General features: G+C 35.7%; 1 protein-coding gene across 1 annotated transcript; it reads left to right on the top strand.

Annotated features, from left to right (window-relative positions):
• The first annotated feature begins 15,779 nt into the window (after positions 1-15,779).
• LOC132553223 (uncharacterized) lies at positions 15,780-16,946 on the top strand. The gene has a single exon (XM_060217453.1). It carries the CDS (start codon positions 15,780-15,782, stop codon positions 16,944-16,946), a length of 1,167 nt encoding a protein of 388 aa, XP_060073436.1.
• Positions 16,947-24,048: the final 7,102 nt, after the last annotated feature.

Below are 24,048 nucleotides of genomic sequence, written 5' to 3' on the forward strand. Positions count from 1 at the left end.
CCATGAAATCCTCCCAAGAGGACTGCTCTCATTTGGGCCAGATTAAAAGGGGGAGGCTGGCGTCGTCGAACCTGTCTATCCAGCTGGTCCCACAAGTGCTCAATAGGGGATAGGTCGGCGCTGTATGGCGGAAAGCTCAGTGGGTGGATATTGTTGTTAATGTTAGGATTATCTTGCACGAATGTGAGGTTGCTTTGCAGCAGTAGTAGGACAACATAGAGTCGGATGATCTCATCACTATACCTAGCGGCAATCAAATTACTCGCTTCCATAACCAGTGGTGTTATAACTCTATGCGAGATTTCTACCTTCACCAAAACCGATCCACCTCCAAACCTATCCGTCTCTACTACGCAGCAATCACCAAAACGTTCTTCACGATGTCGACCGTCTGGTCTCATCAGTAAACAAGACCCTCCTCCACTGCCTCATTGATTATATTCTTGGGGCTTGTGCCGCCACTCAAGCCCTACGACGGTGGCGACGAGCAGCTGTAAGGGGCAGACCTACAAACGGGTGACGTGCCCGCAGATCAACTTCCCTTACAATTGTTGCATGGATAGGATTGTTATGTATATCTATGATATGAAGAGCAGATTCAGTGTCATAAGTGAGCCATAAGTGTGAGATCAATTAACCTGTCCTGACGTTGTGACGTCACGCGCGGACGCCCAGGCCTAGATCTGTCAGCAACCCGCCAAGTTTCTCATAGAAGTTCTATATTGCAAATATTGACACTGAAATGCCTGACAACCTGTATTTAATATCGGAAAATGATATGTCCCTATGAATTCTACCTAATTGTACGACGAGCAGTGTTACCCAATGTCACATCACTGCTTTGCACGAGATTTTCCCGTTTCGTGCTTTTCCCCCGGAAGACATCGACACGCAATACACTAATGCAACATTCGATACAGGACCACGTGCACTGTAACCTAGAGAGTTACTGGACTGATATTCATTAGGTTTGAACAAAGCGTTCGCAAGATATTGCAAATAATGTCGCCCTGCGTTTTTTGATTCCCTTGATTATAGTTTTTTGATACATGTATATCACGTGCCCAGATAACTTTGTTTTAAACGTTCACGGTTTTATCGACTATTCTTACATATAATACTCGATTAATTTGAAAAAAAACCATCTAGATTGTGATTTTTCCATAGATTCGATTTTCCTCGGTTTCTTCTAGGTTTCAAACTTCATGCATTTACTGAAGAGCCCTAGAAGGACAACTGTATAATGCAGTATCATTAATTTCGCACTAACGTGATGAATTCTAGATTTGTATTATTACAAGGTGCTCTCTACGTATTTCTTTTGTACACTTTATTCACGAATGTGAAAGCAAGAATTGGTGATTTATTTATAACATCTTGTAATCAACTGCATGCATAAAACATTTTAATATAAAAAGCGGGCGCATTGTTTCCTTGCAATCCTTAAAAATCACAAAATATATCTCCTTAGGACAAATCGTTTTACTGTCAATTCCCATTACACAATAGAATCAGCTCGCAAACGTCCGTGGTGATCTTCTATTATATATACTAGCATACTAATACAAACTAAACGAAATCGGAAGTACTTTAATGATTCAGAAACGGCGTAGCTGGAATTGTTTTCTAAATCTGATTATTTTTTACAGATTCCGTTCAAGCGTTTTTCAACTTACGTTGAGCATCTAGCCGCGATCGATTCTCACGTTCAGATTGTAACTTGGAAAGAATATAATTTCTGTTCATCCATCTTCCAAAGAAGCGTTTTCCAGGCGGCAAATCAAAAGTTTTGTGTTGCCGTTGACTTAACTTCCAGTTTCTGTCTCTCCATCGTCCAAGAAATCGCTTCACAACGTCTGTGTCTACAACGACGCCATCATCCGGATCTTCGAATTGCTGTAACGTGTACAGATGCTTTAAATCATCTCTGTTGATATCCACCAATAAGGAATCACGAGGAATTTCTTCTCTGCTGAAATTGTCGATGTCTCCACTTCTATATTTTCTGCCATCCACTGGAAGCTGCTTTTCGGGAAGTACCATGGCATTGACCATAACCAGGAAGCACGTGATCATCTGCAATTACAAAACATTTATCTTTATTGCAAATATATTATTGATGTTAATGTACTCATATACATTTTTTATGTGAGAGTGTTTTTATTGGACTGCACTTTTTTTTTTCAATTTTGTTCGTAAACACTGACAGACATTACTATTGTTTTCGTCATATGTTATTGGTCTCCTGTCTACTAATGTCGGCTAATTAGCAACTGATTATGTTGATGTCAGTGAAAATAAATGTTGTTGTTTAAACACCATTCACATGTGCGTCAAACTGTAACGTAAACCCAGAGGCAATAACATCCTTAACATCCTCCTCAAAGAAATAACCATCCTGTTTTGATCACTTCGCTGCACACCTGGAACTTTTTCTTGCAAAACGGAAGACAAACGTAAAGTAATTTGATTGGTCTAGAGCGCGTTTCAGGTAAAATAAATACGAATCACAGCCTGGTACACTCATTTGATGATTACAAAGATCGACACCCAACTTTAAAGCTAGTACAATATATACCGTAATGCTACCTCAAGGTTTGTTTGATTTACATCTAAAGATCAAACTAGTCTTCTCGTCCACAAGGTGACGCATATGAACGTTTCAATTTTGCTGTGAAATGATCCAATGGTGCAGAGAGCGATAGTAAATGTGCGTACTGAAGCATCGAAGATAACAAACAATCTACTGTTTAAGATAAAACGAAGATGAAGCCCCACTCTCAGGGCTTCCAGCCAGACTTAAAGCAGTGCAATAAATGGCAACACATAGTATACACTTTAGATTTAAAAAAGTCAATCACCGTAATATTGGTACACCGTATAGCAGTTTATTATCGCAGGGATTATACTCTCCCTATTTCATGTTCATTGACACCGACAAAGTTTCCATCCGCTTAAATATAATTCGACCGTTTTATTAGCAAAGCGCAAAATTTCGTCCCGTTACACTCAATAAGAGTTTGTTTTTACACTTCGAAATCAGGCTATGTCCAAAAGATATAAAACTTTTGATCTACTGATAATTAAGTTTCAGTATGTTTTCTATCACCATGTAAGATTTAAAAAGATGGGGAATCAGGGAAAATTGTTGTCGAACTTCTGAAATGTAAACATTGAAAAAAAGAGAAGAAAGTGTCACATGATAAAGTACAACATACAATTTAGTCACACAAATATTTGACCATTTTAAGGTGTATATTTAAATGGAAGATAACTTTTATTATGTAGAAAAACCTGTAAAAGACAAATGCTTAAAATCTTATATTGTTATGTTATCACAAAAGACCAAAATTGTAAGTCTTAGTCTTATTGGCGTTGTACTTTTCAGGTATCGAATTTGAGTTTTGTTTCTTATTATGTTGGTATTTTCTTGCTTATTTGAAATAGTTGGTGGACAATGAATGCAAAATAACACTTAAGGTTTCTTTATCAACTAAAATTTATATTCAATTGCAATGAAATATCAAATGTCAACAAATATAAGTAAAAAATATTTCCAAAATGTAGACGAGCGGTGTGAAAAATATGTAGTGTGAAAGTGTGAATTACTGGCCCTATGGACCTATGAAATTTGAGAATGACTCATTCAATCTTGCAAATGACTGTAAATAACTGTTATTGTCACATAAAGATGGCCACATATTGGCCATTTTGTGCTTCCGATCTATCCGAAAACCGAATTTACACAGGTAATAAGTATTAAACTGGAGAATAATATATATAAAGTACTTTTTACAGGATTGACTACTGTCAGCCATTTTGTTAATAAAATGATGAATGCACAACTAGAGAGCAAGGGGAACCAATACATGAACTCTCTAGAGATAATGATAACGATTATTGTTTGGAGTCGGGAGGATGGGATAATGGTTGGCTTTGAACATACAATATCCAAATTATCACTGTCGTTCGTTAAAAAAAAGAAAAAAATAATGCTAAGCTAGAGACCAAGTGGAACCTATATACTAAACCTGAGAAATAGCGATAACAATTGTTTTAAAGCGACTAGACGTAATGATGGTTAGCTAGAAAGTTAAAAGTTCAAGATCATCACTTTAAGTTAATCTGAATAATGAATGGATCTCAATTTGGTGCATACTAATTAGACCGGCAATGCGTACTTTTGTAGATTACGTCCGCACTTAATACGAAAAGGTAGTATTAATTTCCAAAATATGTCCGTTTCAAGTATTTAGCAAAAGACAGCTACCAATTTTTGACATTCTTGCTATGAAATGTTTGATTACGTGTTGTGGTCACTTTCCTATTATTCATCCATTATTTATTAGTATCTCCTGATGAATTAGGTTCTGCATAGAGTAAAAAAGGCCAAATCCCAAAACACCTATTATCATGCTAAAAGGACGAGGTCAAGATATCTGATTGTCGTTGTATCCTCAACAGTCTGAATTCAAAGATCAATTTGTAAATGAAGTTGTGAAGGACGGAAAGCAGAGTATCTGCACAAACCAAGTGGGATATAGCAGAAATTGAATCTGCAATTAACAATACTTGTTTGTTAAAGTGATATACTAACGCAAGACGGAAATTCATTTCCGACTGTAAATATTCAATCAAACACACTGGTCGATGTTGTTGTTAACACGGAATTGCCTATCAAAATATCCATTAGGCATCGCAAACAGATATTCAATGCATTTGAATCGTCTAATCAGACTGCAAAATTCTTTGAAGGTCAGGATCTATGACTAAAGGTGTAATTTATTTAAATGATGGTCGGTATTCATATCGAAGACGTTATCCAATAAATTGAAGAAACGATATATATAACCCTCTCATTCCAATAGTGGATTTTCTAATTATCTCAGAGATAGCAATTTATCCATGATTCAATACGAAATCCTCTTCATCGCCTGGGTTTCCTTTCCACACGAGTATTTTGTTAGTTTGATTTCGATCATAATTTTATCAATGTTTCCTATGAAGCAAGAAATGTATGTGTTTTCTCTTTCACATCTATACAAACAACAATATCCGTTGTATTATATTATGGATAACAGTTTCTAAGACTTCTAAGAATAAGAAAAAGATTTAGTTCAACTGCATAAATATGTGTAACTTGTAACAATGAGTTAAAACATGACTGAAAATCAAATTACTGATTGAAAAACTATACAGAAATGGCTTGGAAAAGTGCATTGTCATATATATATATACTGATGAACTCATTCTGTAAATATATCAAAACAACCGTCTAATATCATTGTGTTAACGCATGCAGATTTTTTTCTTAAAATAAAGGAAAATGAATATTAAAAGTTTATCGGTTAAATAACTGTTTATTCTGATTGCTAGTTCTGTAAGTGGGAACGTTTTTGTACACATAACACATGGTTTGTTCCGTTTATGAAAACATGCTGATCGTTTCGATGTATGATTTTGTTTAGGTTATTAAGGTCTATAAATGGATTAGTGATGTCTGTTTTCATGGAAAATGTATTAAGCCACCAAGTGCCAAGTTCTCATGGCTGATCTGATTAAGCACAATCGAGCCAACACCTTGGGTATCACTGTGTACAGTTTTCCTGAAGTCGTTATTTAAACACATATGTATTATTCGAATACCGTTTTAGGGAAACAATTTGCTTGTTATGTAACAGTAATTTCTAGGACATTCCGTATTCCATATTTTTATCTCAGGCACTTCATGTTCATAATATTTTCATTTTTTTTGTCAGACAGGTGTCACGCTTACAAAATTGACCTGTATTGCTGATGAAGCAATCAGACTTCAGAGTAAAGGTATGACAAGTCCCGGTTTTTCATGACATCTCTAACAAATTTGCTTTTCAATTATGTGTATCGATGCAAAAACTGTCTCTCTGTAAACCAATAAATGGCGGATATCAAGCTGAAGAATTTCGATTGAATAAGTAAAGACGATTTTCCAAGTACCTTTAATAGTTTATCGATTCGTTGATAGGGAGGAGATAAATAACACATAAGTTTGTTTGTTAATGTACACTCACTCAAGTACATTTATGTCAAGCTTGTTCGCATCTTTACTACTATTCCGAAAATTCAGCTTACTGGAGAGGACAATATGGCGGATGTATTAACAGTTTGGAGTACTCTGTCAAAACCAAACGACACATAATAGGTCATTAGTGCCATCAACCTGTAACACATACACCTATTCAAAATAGAAACGAATTATCGTTTACCGTTTTTCCACCCAGACAATCGTTCACACCCTGTAATAATCAGCACTCTAAGGGAAAGTTCAATCCCACGTCACCCACACCAAACTCGCACAAAACACCGTTTAATGATGTGTTAAAATGCCCACCATCTACACACATCCTATACAAAACGTTGTTAAGAGGTGTGTGTAATTACTTGATAATCCACACCTCGCCCATACAAACATTTTGATGAGAGCAATCACGTATCTTGAATTCACCGGAAGTTGACTTTTCACTTCATGAAATGGTTCACGAAAGGTGTAACTGTTAGTGCCTGATTTAACCATTTCATGAAGTGAAAAGTCAACTTCAGGTGAATTCAAGAGCCAGGGTGGAATTTCTATCATTCCAAATGACTGAATTTGGTCAATATCAAAATTTGTGTTTTGTAAAAGAGCGGAAATCCGAATACCGAATGGTGGAATGGTCTTGGGTTTGTTTTGAAACAAGGTTTTATATTTTGGATCAAATATAAGTGAAAAAGCAGGATTTGAAGGATTTGACTTGAGCTGTATGACGTATTGCAAAGCCAATTTATTTCGACGGCTATGTAGTGATGATTCATTAGCTTCTACAAAGAGGCTTGCTGTAGGCGTTGTCTTAAAAGCTCCGACAGTGACCCTCAGACCCTGGTGTTGAAGAGTGTCTAATAATTTGAGATATGAACTAACAAACAATGCAATCCCCCATGCCCACCTGTCCTCGCATGATCTTGATCATTTCAAATTAAAACAGATACTTGTTCATGAAAATATCAACTGCAGAAGATCAACAACAGTATACTTGAAAATGATGACAACATATCGTTACAATGAAGTTATTTCGGAACAAATGACCGATGCTAATTTAACCAAAGCTGTACTTACCAGAAAATTGACGTATCCCTGATGATCTCTGGTGTTCATGGTTATTTGTGTTAAGAGTGGCAATATACTAATCAATACAACACGTGTAAGGGTCAACTCAACGTGTGGATACCTGTATACAAATATCCACGGTAGTAATACGCGGGGCTGGTCATCGCCAACATTCTTATAGTGTCGTATTGATTTCTTACAACAGTACATAATATTATGCTAATTACTTGCTATTTTGATTTTTATCATTATTCCGTAACCTGTATCCAAAAAGATTTCTCCCCGTTACAGAAAATAATTTATACCTCGGTCTCGAAGAACTTTCGGTTCCCTTTAAATTAGAATTAGCGGTCATGCAAGTATACATTGTTTGTGAAGTTTCACAGAAATAAAAAAGGAAACGAAGCTCGGAAAAAACTGAAGACCGGAAATCAAAAAGACTATACCTTGTTTTTATTTTTGTGTTTTGTTTGGGACACTAAAAGCACAACCTATCTCCTCTTCAGCAAACAAAGTTTCCATAGTTCAAAAGATTATATATTCAATTCTAAAGTAGTGAATACACAAAGAATCGCAGCTCCATGATTTTAGTTCTCTGAGGACGATATTATGGTTGAGATGAAACGTGCCCTCAACAGTCAGAATGAAAGTAAGATACAGAAAGAAAGGACAAGATAGGATGAATAATCACGACACATTAAATATATATCAATCTGTTAATACATTGTGTCTATGCAATGAATTTACCTGCATTTCTGGAAATCCAGATGGCCGAGTTTTTGAAATTTCACTTGATGGAACACTGTGTATAGAAATAGGGATTAAATATTTCTTAGGTCGTCAAGATATTTGCTATGACTCAGAAATAAAGCAAGGCAGATACTGCCAAATCTAAATATATATATTGTATATGCCCCTTCTGAACAACCAATATCGCGTGGTTTGCTCGTTGTCAGCATAATATGGCCTGGTAAGGTGTCTTGCAGGGGGTTAGGGTTAGGGTCATTTCAAACTTGTTGACTAGACATCTGCCTTTTTTTTATTTTTGTATATTTCATTGCGTTTTTGTTCACTATTCGTCGATCCGAATAACAAGTGTTGATCGGCCGATGATTACAAAATTGTTGTCCTAGTCCGTTGCTACTTACCGGGCTACAGCGTCACGATGTCAGCCGGCATTCGGGCAATATTACAGACCCTGAAAATATTTCTGTCGTTTACTGTAATACTTCGGAAAAAAAACAGCCTTGCATCAACACGAAATTACAGTTTTCTCCCAGATTTAAAATTATCAAAGTACTTTGATAAAAAAAAAATAAAAATAAAATAAAAAATACATAATGATTTTACGTAAATGTCGCTACCGGTGTTTTAATATTGTAATATAATTTCTCATTTCAATCAAAGAATAAAAGCGTGTGCAGATTCTACTGTCATTGATTTGTCGAATCAGACGTTTGAAAAATTATGACAATATCGACATAAAGATAAATTTGAATTCGTAATGAAAAAATAATTAAGACAAAATAATAATTATTCAAAAATAAATTCCATCGATTTTCAGGTAAGCAAGTATATTTATTTTCATTTATTTCCTTTTCTCGCTTGATGGTTGAGTATTTTATTTACCTGTATGACATGTTATTATAAGGATCCCTATTGGTCTCAACTCATGTCGCTCATTAAATTTAAAATATGGTTCTTTTTTCAACGTTTTAACTAATACATCGCAATAAAATATTCAGCGAATTTTGTGTATGAAATAAAACCTTATTAGATTGGGACATAACAACGTATATTTCTTTTACAGACGGGAATAGATACAGCTGCGACTGATGTTTTCACAATGTGTCACAAATCATCGACGACCCAATGTAGTGATCAACCTAAATGTGTCACACCTTGGAAAACACCTACAATGTATCAGAAACGGGCACACCTGTCGGAAACAAGTAATACACAGGCATCAACAACAATTATTTGATGTTGGAAGTTTTGAAATTTTAGTATATGCAAGAAAGTTGTTTTTCTCTATTACACGCTCATAATACCAAAAACGCTGGACCCTCTGGCGGAAATAGTATTATAATTGTATCAAAAACCAAACTCCACGAAAAAAATAAGTGATTCCAGATGATTTTCCTTTATCATGACATATACGCAATGTTATATTTAAGCTATTTTAAAACATATAACTGTACAAAAACTCTTAATTTCCTCCAAGGTCCTATCCTATAAGCTTCTGAAGCAGACACCGGAATTCTTCTGCATCGCTCGCTTATATCACAGCTTGATGATGATTTCAAAAGGCATAGATGAACTCGCAAATCGTTGATCATAATCATAGCGCTTTTCCCCATCCACAGTCGCTATCCCCTGTATTGAAGTAAAGGAATGACCATTTGCTAAACAAAGAACAAAACTATCTCTGCAATGAAAAAGATAAAAAATATTAAAAAATTAGTTTATCTCGCAGGAGTACATCATATAATATCCTTGAACATATAAGGAGAAGGAGAAAAGAGGTAAAGGCAAATTTCTGTCACTACCATCTTTATTAAGATACTTAAAAAACATGTTTGTATCACTTAAGGCAGGGAGGTTTGCACTGTCAATCACCTGTTAATCGTCTATGATTAGGATAAGCATTTAGGTACAGAGGCAGCAATGGTATTTTGTGAAAATGTTTACTGATGAGTCCTCGTTCATCCTGTTTCGAGCAGATGTTCGACGTCGTGGAGAATGTTTTGCTGACTGTTGCGTAGTAGAGACGGATACGTTTCGGGTTGGATCGGTTATGGTGTGGACAGGAATCTCATATGGTGTTAAATCACCACTGGTTTGGTAGCTGGTAATTTAACTGCCGCTAGGTATAGAGATGAGATCCTCCAACCCAATGTTGTCCCATTATTGTAGCAAAACAACCTCACATTCCAGCAGATTTTTTTTTAAATTTTGCAGTTTGTTCTGTATTAATTTATCTTCATTCTTACTTTAAAATATTGCACATTATACGTGACGTCTTGTCTAGAATCATCTGCAAGGTTTACCATGCGTTTCTTTATCCCTTGAATAATCTTCAGTGAATAAACACAGACGGCGCTCAATCATTTTCAACCTGGCTTCTCCCTCTATGGGAGGTTAGGGGTACATCAAAAGTCAGAATAAAGAACAAGATAGGAAAATTAATTACAAGGTACACACGAGAATATCCCCTTTCGATACAATATTTTTCAGATATAGATATTAAAAGATAAAATTACTTGCGTGATCGAACTCTTTCGTCCTTTTATCCTATGAGTTAATAAAGGGAGATCGAAATCGGCCGAATGAGAAGTAAAAAAAATGATTGAGAGGGAAACTTACCCAAAAATGAATATGTATCCTAATTTTCAATATTGAATAATTAAAAAATAAGTGCTAATATTCAAATACACCGGAGTTTGTCAGTGCTCTAGCAAGTTCATTCCTTGAGTAAAAAAGGGAAAAAAATCAGTACGATTGTTTACATGGTTCCATTCCTAAATGTTTCAAACCACGAGGTCAATAAGATTTAAAAAAAAAAAAACGTGCTCAATTAATTAAGTTCGAATCGGTAAATGGAATGCCTTTGAGTCATAATTTGCATATTGGTTAGACGACTGTACTCGCATACGTAATTTAGGTTAAAGGTTAGTAGATGTTAGTAGGTGAGTAACCTTCTTCTCACATTTGCCAAGGTGATGATGGCAACTATTAGACGTGTTGTCTCAGAAACTAGCCTAATTGATCTTGTTTTAACTTCACAGTGACGTGTTTTCATTCGACGAACTCGGTATAAATTGCTGTACACTCGGTGGTTTACGATATTCCTAAATCACCGACGTAGACCTCACTGAGGTAGGTATTCACTAAAACGGTATTGATATGCACCAAGCACTTAGCGTAGTGTTAGTGTGCTTAAAAAAAAGTCCATAAGATAAGCGTATTATTGATATTTGATTAGACATGACTTTCACGTTTCGATGTTGCTTTTTATTTGAAACTATTACATGATAAAATGTTATTTCTTATATGTATTCAACAGAATTTCTAGTTATGTCAAATCATAACCATATTTTTTGACACAACAAGAGTATTATGAATCTTTCTTTTTGTATTATATATATATATATATATTATGCATGGTTGTTCTGTTTAGGATAATATGAGGAGCACATCCATTGCCCTGATGTTGGTTCTGGCAGGCATAGTTACAGGAGTAGATCTGATGCACGGAAAGCAATTGATTGCTATCAATATACAAATCTTGGAAGAAACTGATGATTTGTCGGATGCAACAAATACAGGAGACACAACCAAAAAAGCTGGAAATTACCGAAGAATACACAAGAGATCTCCGTGGTTACCAGTAGGTATCCATTCATGGAAACTAAGTTTTATCGTAAAAGAAGAGGACAACAAAACGAAGCCTACTGAAGAGGAGAACAAGGGAGCTAATAAAAATGGAAAATTGCCATTTCGTTATGGAAAATGATGGATTTTGTACCGTGGAATTTTAATGATGTGTGATGGGGACGGAACGATATTTGGCAATAAAATTGGCCAAACGGTATGTTAGTGTAATTGATATTTCCTGTCTGGACTTTCGGAGATACGATTTGTTGTTAATCTTGTACGTTTTCAGCCATTACAAAGTAATTCTGTTATGTAGCTTATTTTATTCGTCTGCAATTAGTATTAAATGTAAGCATAAACTTATTGTTATGTCATTTTTTAAGATGTTTATTAAGATTGTACCGAAGAAATGCTTCATTTACTAGGTCATCTGGCTCGAAGTGTCAAGATGACCTATTGCTATCTCGCATCGTCTGTAATCTTTTCCTTTAAGACAATAAACCTGCTTAACACAAACTTTCAACCAAGTTTTGGTTGATACAGTATTGGAGGTGGGAAGATGTTTCCCGTAGGGGCATGTGGATAGGTGCCGGAAATGGTAGTTTCACAACACTTAAAATTCTTGATTTGACCCTAGGGACAAAGGCGCGGGACTTCAAATGAGAAAATTAGTCAATATCTTGCTTCAAAACGCTGTTCTTCATTTATTCTTGAATTGATTTTAACCTTATGTGATCTGAATCAGCATTGCATGTGGGTTGTCATTTCTTAAATTCAGATGTTGATTCGACCCCCTGAGGCCGCAAATTTTCACACCATTGATTTGTTACCCTGATCAAAAGTTCAACATTGTAACCGCACTAATTATTTTTTTTATATGACTGCGCAAGTGTTTTCCTGAACAAAGGTATGAGTTTCTGATATTTTAAAGGAATGTTAAACATTTCATTTCATCAGATTTGTCAGACCAACATCAGCAAAATCTGTGTTTGTCCATCCATTCAAGGATTGTCAGATGACCGTTAAGGACCACGGCCCCCTTGTCACATTTTGAAAATGAAATATAGGAATTTATCAATTTAATAAAACATTCATAAAAGTATAGAAATTCTCCAATTTGAAAAAAATAGAACATCTAGTGATTATCTAATGATAACGAAACTAAAAAAGAAAGCATAAAAAACAACTTTTTAGATTTTAGAAAGGAAAAAAAAATATTAAAATTATTCATAACTCTTTATTGATTGATGGTAAAAGTCATCTTAATTCAAATAAAGTCATGTCAAAATTTCTATAAAACTGATATGAAATAAATTGAATTGAAAAAATCGTAAACAAAAACACAAAATTGCACATTTGATACAATAACAACAGTAGCAGTTTGAGGTCACAATGATTTATTCTATGGACAATTTGTACGATTACAGGAGAATTTCGTGAATAAAGTGTTCTTAACGACGAAATGGGACATTTTGCTTGCAAAGCAACACAATGTTTTCAGGGCTCATGTTGGATTCAGATAAAATGTCATTGCAAAAAAAGAGAAATATATATAAATACCCGATTTACATTCAAAACACTTTCCGGCATATTGTTTCTTTTCATCAATGCTGTATCAAAGCAAGGGACATGCTTCTGACCGTCTGTATAAATACAGAGAACCTGAAATAGGAGTAAGCATTTAATGATCTTTAAAGAACAATTCATTGTCGATTACACCAGAATAATATGTATTTTCTTCTTACATAGTGATGTTACCATATGGTTCATTCACCTGTCAATACAACATAGAGAAAATGTACTTTAAATTATACAATTGAGAGCGCAAAGATGCACAGGAATGTTTGTATTAGATATAAACTACTTAACGCCAATGGGAGTGAGTGGTTTTAAAGTGGCAAAAGTTATTATGAATATATTAAGATATTCATCGTCAGGAACTTCTGTGCTAAATGTAGATCTTATTCATCAATATTATGCATCATCAGCTTACATTTCGACACATCTATACTGTTTATTCGTGTCATTATATCTAGTGATATCGTGAAAAATATTTCCATATCAATTTTTTTTAAACACTGCTGTTCGAAGAGGAATTTACTGAAAATTGACATGAAATCATTATGATGATTACAGATGGTAAGTATGTTTTAGATTTTGTTAGTTCTCTCCCTTTTTATAAAATAATGTTTTGTTTCGTATGATTCACCTTAAAAAATTGAATATGGTGGAAGCATAGTCCTTTAAATGATATGATCGTCGTTCGCGTAGTTTTGGTTTTCGAGCACCTACAGCGAGCTCTCGCGATTCTGTTTACCTTAAACCTATTTCCGGATTTAGTCGCAATATAGATATTGACGAAGGCATCTCATTGACACACATGTCATTGGCTATTGGGGCGTTTAACACATGAAATATTAAATATACAGCTGAGAAATAAACAATGACAAGTACAACTAACAAGTAATTAATATTTTCATATTACTGTATCAAAAATGCCAGCGATACTCGCCTCAGTGTTTATAGAAGGTAAATATTTTTAGCGTATTCATATAAACTTAAATGTATGGCGATTACAGCATCAATACTTTGTATTTGTAAAATGATAATACATTTTTTTATTAATGGTATGTAAATGTGTATACAATCATCAAAATATCTCCCGTATGACGCCGTTTTCACGGCACATGTAAATGAGTCCCAAAGAGTGGCTCAAGTTTGGTTTTATACACGACTGAGTGTAGCCTAATCTATACATCCTTGTGCACTAGCAGTGTTCAAACTACTAGCTCACAAGAATAAGACTACAGGTAATACCGATTACATCTACTACAACTGTACTAGAATACGGACAGGTAATGAGAGACTATCCCTAATTTATAATGGGCATGCTCAATAGCCACTGATCAATCTGATAAGTTTCCACAAATCTTCAGCTATGAAATAATTGCAGGATGACCCAATTTTTTAACTGTTATATTTGAAAATTTCCACTGATCACTGGTAATCTCTGACCAGCCTTTGAACAACAATGGCAATTTGTTACAGTCCAAGGTTATCTGTGATTTAAATGCACAACTGTAGCGATACTTCACATATACATCTTTTGTATATTTTTACCAATAGAATATTATTATCAAAATGAAAGTAATGCATCTTTGCATATAGGAAAACAGTGAAGTCGATTACACGTCTTTATATGACTATATGAGTGTTTTTTTGAGTGTAAATGTCTTTATATTATTTTACTACTAAAATGAAACCATAATCCTTGACTATAATTTAACTTATTTACAATGAATATTTTCCTGACAGTGGCAAAACAATAAAATATTTAAATGTTGGCGTAACGATTGTTTGGTTAGTTATATTTCCCTTAAAGCTAACTTATTTTAATAAAACTACAATATTCGTTTTTTAAATCCTTCACACAATATTTTACCCTTTTCTTACTTATAACTGACAATTGTCTGAAACACAACAACAGTCACGTTTATGATCAGCTTGAAGCTTTCTCATATGTGCTATAATTGTATACATGTATATCACACATTTTGCACTGTTGAAATGCCAGTTATTAAGAGATGTGATACATTCAAATACCCTGACTTACAAGATATAATTGTTCTTTTTCTGCGGGTTTCCTTATATTTAAAAAACAAAAACTTAATTAAACCAGTAATAATTGTAATGCGTGTACAGGTGAAAACTGACTAGGAGGTATTGACAAATCCACAGTGTCAACCCTTTGTTTGATCAATAACCCCCTACCTAGGATCATCACGCCCGCGTGTTCACACTTTAAGTAAAAACGATATGGTGCGAATCATGATAAAGTAAAACCTCAAGTCTGCAAGCAGGCGTGTCAAGAAGAAGGAGTGTCAAGAAGGTGATTGTGAAATATCGTCAAAATCTTGTACATTTTAACCTAATGACAGGGTCACTGGTCTCTTGCTACTGGTGTGGACTTATATTCACATGCATGTTAGCCCTCCTGTGGTTACTAGATAAACTGATTCACTATAATCACATGTGCACGTGGTATGACCTTACCCTTGTCAATATTTTTTCAGACTCCTCCAACGTCTGGTCGGTTTCCTTTCTTAATTACTGTGTTATCGGCTAATTATTATTATTATTATTATTATTATTACATTTTTAACGGCCCGTCAACACAAAAAAGGTCATAAGGGCCATCAAACGGTAAAACGCGCAATGATCCAAAAGGAAATTACATTAAACAAACCAAAAGGTTAAAGACAAATGTTAAAAATCTTAAATGGGTATAGGAATAGAGAAATCCAATACCACACCCTACCATCCGATGGGAAACGGCCTCTGTGAGAGGTTCAACCGTACTCTACTAGGAATGTTGGGCACATTATCCGAAGATAAGAAGCAAGATTGGAAAGCTCATGTCGGTCCCCTAGTTCATGCCTACAATTGTACTCGGCAGGAATCGACTGGGTTCACACCCTACTTCCTTATGTTCGGGCGAAACCCAAGATTACCCATTGACTTAGCCTTTGGAGTAGACAACACCGGAGTTTCCTCACGGTCTATGACAACTTACGTCGATTCGTTGAAGGATAGACTCTCCAAAGCCTATGAGTTGGCCTCAGCCTATTCACAGCGAAGGAAAATTCGACAAAAGGATGTTTATGACTCCAAAGTTAGAGGAGCTGTCCTTGCCATTGGTGACAGAGTGTTAGTCAAGGTTGTCGCTTTTGATGGGAAACACAAGCTCTCGGATAAGTGGGAGGAACATCCATATGTCGTCATGAATCAGCCAAACCCGGACGTACCAGTTTACGAAGTGAAGAGAGAAGATGGAGAAGGAAGGTCTAAGACACTTCATCGGAATCTCCTTCTTCCAATCAGCTTCTTACCAGGGCATACTGATAAACCTGTACCAGTACCTAGACCCCGACGATCGAGGGCAGCTCAGCATACACCGGTCGCCGAAGACGACGACAGCATCAGTGTGGCAGAGACTGACTCTACAGACGAGATGTTGGTGGTTCTGGATTGTGACGTAAAGGACACCACACCCGGGCCCAGAACCAGCCAACAAGAGGAGTCTGAGCAGGCAGATGAGGATGGGGAAGAGGACGCTCTTCACGAGGATGTATCTACTGCTACGGGAGATACTGAAGAGGACGAAGACTCAGTGAAATTCAGGAGGAAGGACCGACATTACCTCGGCGATCCCAGAGAGAGAGACGGAAACCCTCCTGGATGCGGAGTGACACCTTCCAGTTTAGACAGCAGCCGGAGCCAGATTGGAAGGCACGAGCTCATTACCTTGAGTCAATTGCAAAATCTAGAGTACTGCAAGGAAAGGAAGATGATGCAGCAACGGCACTGCTCAACATTATCTCAGGACAGTAAAATTTGTTTTAGCTTGTTTTTTTTACAGGATTCTTCTGTTAAGCGTCGAGGATGACTTTCAACAAAGCAGGGGAGGATTACCATATTTTTAGAGTTTTAATTGAAATAAAGAAATGATATTGTATGATTTTACCGATTGTCCAACGTGTTGTGTATCGCGTCCGTTATATGCCGTCCGTATTAGTGCAGCTATGTATACATGTACGTTCCGTATGTATTCGTTTCGTCTGTATTGTACTTTGTAATTGTACTGTCCGAGTGGTCAGTCTTGGTGTGACGTCCTGTAGTTTCTGTTGTTTCATTGGTTGTTTGTATTGGGCAGTTGGCGGGAGTTTCTTTGTGTGAGAGAGAGATTTTAGTCGGTGTCGGACATCTTGACAGGACAGACCTGACAGATCTAGATGCAAGTCTTTTACCTTTTCTAACCTTATATTTTCACTTATTCTTTCTATAATATCTATTGGTTGAAAGTGTTTAAGATTTATGAAATCTATATATATATATATTATTTGATAATATTAGACAAGAATGGATAAGATTTTGTGCGTTTAAAAAATAATTGAACATAGTATCTATATTCATGTACATGTATATGCATTTGTAACCATTTTTTATAAAGTAGATTATTTCATAAATAATATTTATGAAATATATACATCTGACTTTAATGTGAGATTGTGTTAGACAGTAAGGGTATAAAGTGGTTTTTATTTGTATTTTTAGAATTCCATATTACGTACAAGCTTATACCTGTATGTAGAATTGTATCGCTCCTTATCACTGTGGACATGGGCTTTGGGCCATTACCCAGGTAGATATATTATTATTTCTAAATTATCATGATGTATATTCTCGGTGAATACTTTATATCCTAATGTAACGATAAATGTATCTTTCTATCATTCATATTACTTAAATAGAATTCCTCGTGTAATGTGACATCATATAGACGTGACGTATTGTCCTAGTGTTTCTGTAAGAGTTATTTCCCTTTGCGTATGAAAGTTGTCAGAGTATGGTTAGCTTGATAATGTGTTTAGTCTGTTTTTATTTCTTGTTACAGAGTCTTTATTATGTCCATCCATGGAATAAATTGACGAACAACACTTGTGGTCTTGTTATATTTGTTGGCAAGAATAACACCACTATTACACAATCATCAAAATATCTCCCGTATGACGCCGTTTTCACGGCACATGTAAATGAGTCCCAAAGAGTGGCTCAAGTTTGGTTTTATACACGACTGAGTGTAGCCTAATCTATACATCCTTGTGCACTAGCAGTGTTCAAACTACTAGCTCACAAGAATAAGACTACAGGTAATACCGATTACATCTACTACAACTGTACTAGAATACGGACAGGTAATGAGAGACTATCCCTAATTCATAATGGGCATGCTCAATAGCCACTGATCAATCTGATAAGTTTCCACAAATCTTCAGCTATGAAATAATTGCAAGATGACCCAATTTTTTAACTGTTATATTTGAAAATTTCCACTGATCACTGGTAATCTCTGACCAGCCTTTGAACAACAATGGCAATTTGTTACAGTCCAAGGTTATCTGTGATTTAAATGCACAACTGTAGCGATACTTCACATATACATCTTTTGTATATTTTTACCAATAGAATATTATTATCAAAATGAAAGTAATGCATCTTTGCATATAGGAAAACAGTGAAGTCGATTACACGTCTTTATATGACTATATGAGTGTTTTTTGAGTGTAAATGTCTTTATATTATTTTACTACTAAAATGAAACCATAATCCTTGACTATAATTTAACTTATTTACAATGAATATTTTCCTGACAGTGGCAAAACAATAAAATATTTAAATGTTGGCGTAACGATTGTTTGGTTAGTTATATTTCCCTTAAAGCTAACTTATTTTAATAAAACTACAATATTCGTTTTTTAAATCCTTCACACAATATTTTACCCTTTTCTTACTTATAACTGACAATTGTCTGAAACACAACAACAGTCACGTTTATGATCAGCTTGAAGCTTTCTCATATGTGCTATAATTGTATACATGTATATCACACATTTTGCACTGTTGAAATGCCAGTTATTAAGAGATGTGATACATTCAAATACCCTGACTTACAAGATATAATTGTTCTTTTTCTGCGGGTTTCCTTATATTTAAAAAACAAAAACTTAATTAAACCAGTAATAATTGTAATGCGTGTACAGGTGAAAACTGACTAGGAGGTATTGACAAATCCACAGTGTCAACCCTTTGTTTGATCAATAACCCCCTACCTAGGATCATCACGCCCGCGTGTTCACACTTTAAGTAAAAACGATATGGTGCGAATCATGATAAAGTAAAACCTCAAGTCTGCAAGCAGGCGTGTCAAGAAGAAGGAGTGTCAAGGTGATTGTGAAATATCGTCAAAATCTTGTACATTTTAACCTAATGACAGGGTCACTGGTCTCTTGCTACTGGTGTGGACTTATATTCACATGCATGTTAGCCCTCCTGTGGTTACTAGATAAACTGATTCACTATAATCACATGTGCACGTGGTATGACCTTACCCTTGTCAATATTTTTTCAGACTCCTCCAACGTCTGGTCGGTTTCCTTTCTTAACTACTGTGTTATCGGCTAATTATTATTATTATTACATTTTTAACGGCCCGTCAACACAAAAAAGGTCATAAGGGCCATCAAACGGTAAAACGCGCAATGATCCAAAAGGAAATTACATTAAACAAACCAAAAGGTTAAAGACAAATGTTAAAAATCTTAAATGGGTATAGGAATAGAGAAATCCAATACCACACCCTACCATCCGATGGGAAACGGCCTCTGTGAGAGGTTCATGCCTACAATTGTACTCGGCAGGAATCGACTGGGTTCACACCCTACTTCCTTATGTTCGGGCGAAACCCAAGATTACCCATTGACTTAGCCTTTGGAGTAGACAACACCGGAGTTTCCTCACGGTCTATGACAACTTACGTCGATTCGTTGAAGGATAGACTCTCCAAAGCCTATGAGTTGGCCTCAGCCTATTCACAGCGAAGGAAAATTCGACAAAAGGATGTTTATGACTCCAAAGTTAGAGGAGCTGTCCTTGCCATTGGTGACAGAGTGTTAGTCAAGGTTGTCGCTTTTGATGTGAAACACAAGCTCTCGGATAAGTGGGAGGAACATCCATATGTCGTCATGAATCAGCCAAACCCGGACGTACCAGTTTACGAAGTGAAGAGAGAAGATGGAGAAGGAAGGTCTAAGACACTTCATCGGAATCTCCTTCTTCCAATCAGCTTCTTACCAGGGCATACTGATAAACCTGTACCAGTACCTAGACCCCGACGATCGAGGGCAGCTCAGCATACACCGGTCGCCGAAGACGACGACAGCATCAGTGTGGCAGAGACTGACTCTACAGACGAGATGTTGGTGGTTCTGGATTGTGATGTAAAGGACACCACACCCAGGCCCAGAACCAGCCAACAAGAGGAGTCTGAGCAGGCAGATGAGGATGGGGAAGAGGACGCTCTTCACGAGGATGTATCTACTGCTACGGGAGATACTGAAGAGGACGAAGACTCAGTTAGTGAAATTCAGGAGGAAGGGCCGACATTACCTCGGCGATCCCAGAGAGAGAGACGGAAACCCTCCTGGATGCGGAGTGACACCTTCCAGTTTAGACAGCAGCCGGAGCCAGATTGGAAGGCACGAGCTCATTACCTTGAGTCAATTGCAAAATCTAGAGTACTGCAAGGAAAGGAAGATGATGTCGCAACGGCACTGCTCAACATTATCTCAGGACAGTAAAATTTGTTTTAGCTTGTTTTTTTTTACAGACTTTAGATTCTTCTGTTAAGCGTCGAGGATGACTTTCAACAAAGCAGGGGAGGATGTAACAGGGACATATTTTTAGAGTTTTAATTGAAATAAAGAATATGTGATATTGTATGATTTTACCGATTGTCCAACGTGTTGTGTATCGCGTCCGTTATATGCCGTCCGTATTAGTGCAGCTATGTATACATGTACGTTCCGTATGTATTCGTTTCGTCTGTATTGTACTTTGTAATTGTACTGTCCGAGTGGTCAGTCTTGGTGTGACGTCCTGTAGTTTCTGTTGTTTCATTGGTTGTTTGTATTGGGCAGTTGGCGGGAGTTTCTTTGTGTGAGAGAGAGATTTTAGTCGGTGTCGGACATCTTGACAGGACAGACCTGACAGATCTAGATGCAAGTCTTTTACCTTTTCTAACCTTATATTTTCACTTATTCTTTCTATAATATCTATTGGTTGAAAGTGTTTAAGATTTATGAAATCTATATATATATATATTATTTGATAATATTAGACAAGAATGGATAAGATTTTGTGCGTTAAAAAAATAATTGAACATAGTATCTATATTCATGTACATGTACGTGCATTTGTAACCATTTTTTATAAAGTAGATTATTTCATAAATAATATTTATGAAATATATACATCTGACTTTAATGTGAGATTGTGTAAGACAGTAAGGGTATAAAGTGGTTTTTATTTGTATTTTTAGAATTCCATATTACGTACAAGCTTATACCTGTATGTAGACTTGTATCGCTCCTTATCACTGTGGACATGGGCTTTGGGCCATTACCCAGGTAGATATATTATTATTTCTAAATTATCATGATGTATATTCTCGGTGAATACTTTATATCCTAATGTAACGATAAATGTATCTTTCTATCATTCATATTACTTAAATAGAATTCCTCGTGTAATGTGACATCATATAGACGTGACGTATTGTCCTAGTGTTTCTGTAAGAGTTATTTCCCTTTGCGTATGAAAGTTGTCAGAGTATGGTTAGCTTGATAATGTGTTTAGTCTGTTTTTATTTCTTGTTACAGAGTCTTTATTATGTCCATCCATGGAATAAATTGACGAACAACACTTGTGGTCTTGTTATATTTGTTGGCAAGAATAACACCACTATTACACAATCATCAAAATATCTCCCGTATGACGCCGTTTTCACGGCACATGTAAATGAGTCCCAAAGAGTGACTCAAGTTTGGTTTTATACACGACTGAGTGTAGCCTAATCTATACATCCTTGTGCACTAGCAGTGTTCAAACTACTAGCTCACAAGAATAAGACTACAGGTAATACCGATTACATCTACTTCAACTGTACTAGAATACGGACAGGTAATGAGAGACTATCCCTAATTCATAATGGGCATGCTCAATAGCCACTGATCAATCTGATAAGTTTCCACAAATCTTCAGCTATGAAATAATTGCAAGATGACCCAATTTTTTAACTGTTATATTTGAAAATTTCCACTGATCACTGGTAATCTCTGACCAGCCTTTGAACAACAATGGCAATTTGTTACAGTCCAAGGTTATCTGTGATTTAAATGCACAACTGTAGCGATACTTCACATATACATCTTTTGTATATTTTTACCAATAGAATATTATTATCAAAATGAAAGTAATGCATCTTTGCATATAGGAAAACAGTGAAGTCGATTACACGTCTTTATATGACTATATGAGTGTTTTTTGAGTGTAAATGTCTTTATATTATTTTACTACTAAAATGAAACCATAATCCTTGACTATAATTTAACTTATTTACAATGAATATTTTCCTGACAGTGGCAAAACAATAAAATATTTAAATGTTGGCGTAACGATTGTTTGGTTAGTTATATTTCCCTTAAAGCTAACTTATTTTAATAAAACTACAATATTCGTTTTTTAAATCCTTCACACAATATTTTACCCTTTTCTTACTTATAACTGACAATTGTCTGAAACACAACAACAGTCACGTTTATGATCAGCTTGAAGCTTTCTCATATGTGCTATAATTGTATACATGTATATCACACATTTTGCACTGTTGAAATGCCAGTTATTAAGAGATGTGATACATTCAAATACCCTGACTTACAAGATATAATTGTTCTTTTTCTGCGGGTTTCCTTATATTTAAAAAACAAAAACTTAATTAAACCAGTAATAATTGTAATGCGTGTACAGGTGAAAACTGACTAGGAGGTATTGACAAATCCACAGTGTCAACCCTTTGTTTGATCAATAACCCCCTACCTAGGATCATCACGCCCGCGTGTTCACACTTTAAGTAAAAACGATATGGTGCGAATCATGATAAAGTAAAACCTCAAGTCTGCAAGCAGGCGTGTCAAGAAGAAGGAGTGTCAAGAAGGTGATTGTGAAATATCGTCAAAATCTTGTACATTTTAACCTAATGACAGGGTCACTGGTCTCTTGCTACTGGTGTGGACTTATATTCACATGCATGTTAGCCCTCCTGTGGTTACTAGATAAACTGATTCACTATAATCACATGTGCACGTGGTATGACCTTACCCTTGTCAATATTTTTTCAGACTCCTCCAACGTCTGGTCGCTTTCCTTTCTTAATTACTGTGTTATCGGCTAATTATTATTATTATTACATTTTTAACGGCCCGTCAACACAAAAAAGGTCATAAGGGCCATCAAACGGTAAAACGCGCAATGATCCAAAAGGAAATAACATTAAACAAACCAAAAGGTTAAAGACAAATGTTAAAAATCTTAAATGGGTATGTCAACACAATAGATTAAAATGCTACGTCATAGTCTATTATATAGACCAACATCTTCCAGGTAATGTAGAATTTTACAAATCTTGACAGTTTCAAAAGGGGATTTTAGACATGTAATGTTACGATAAAAACATTCTCGAGTAGACAGAAGGTCACTGCAGTTCAACAAAAAAAGTTTAACGGTGAATGGCTCATCACATCCTATGCACAAAGGATTATCTTCGCCTTTTAACTTTAACATATATGAATGTGTAAGGTATGTATGACCCATCCGAAGACGGTCCAGGACAACTTTGTCTCGGTGGTTGTCTCTATAGCCTGGATACCATTCACCGATAACAGGTTTAACGGAGTGCAATTTGTTTTTGGTATAGGTATTCCAATCCTCCTGCCACTGAGGTTTTAAAATTTGTTTAATAAATGGTTTAAAATCGGTAAAATGAAGTTTAAAGACAACAGGTGATTGTGATAAAGCTTCCTTTACGGCTAATTACAATCCATACATATCTGGAATCATCGCCTTTAAAGTGACATGTTGCTTATAGTTTATAT

The sequence above is a fragment of the Ylistrum balloti genome, unplaced genomic scaffold (genome assembly GCF_031769215.1).
Source record: "Ylistrum balloti isolate Yb309-2 unplaced genomic scaffold, AGI_CSIRO_Ybal_v1 Utg370312, whole genome shotgun sequence".
Lineage (NCBI taxonomy): Eukaryota > Metazoa > Mollusca > Bivalvia > Pectinida > Pectinidae > Ylistrum > Ylistrum balloti.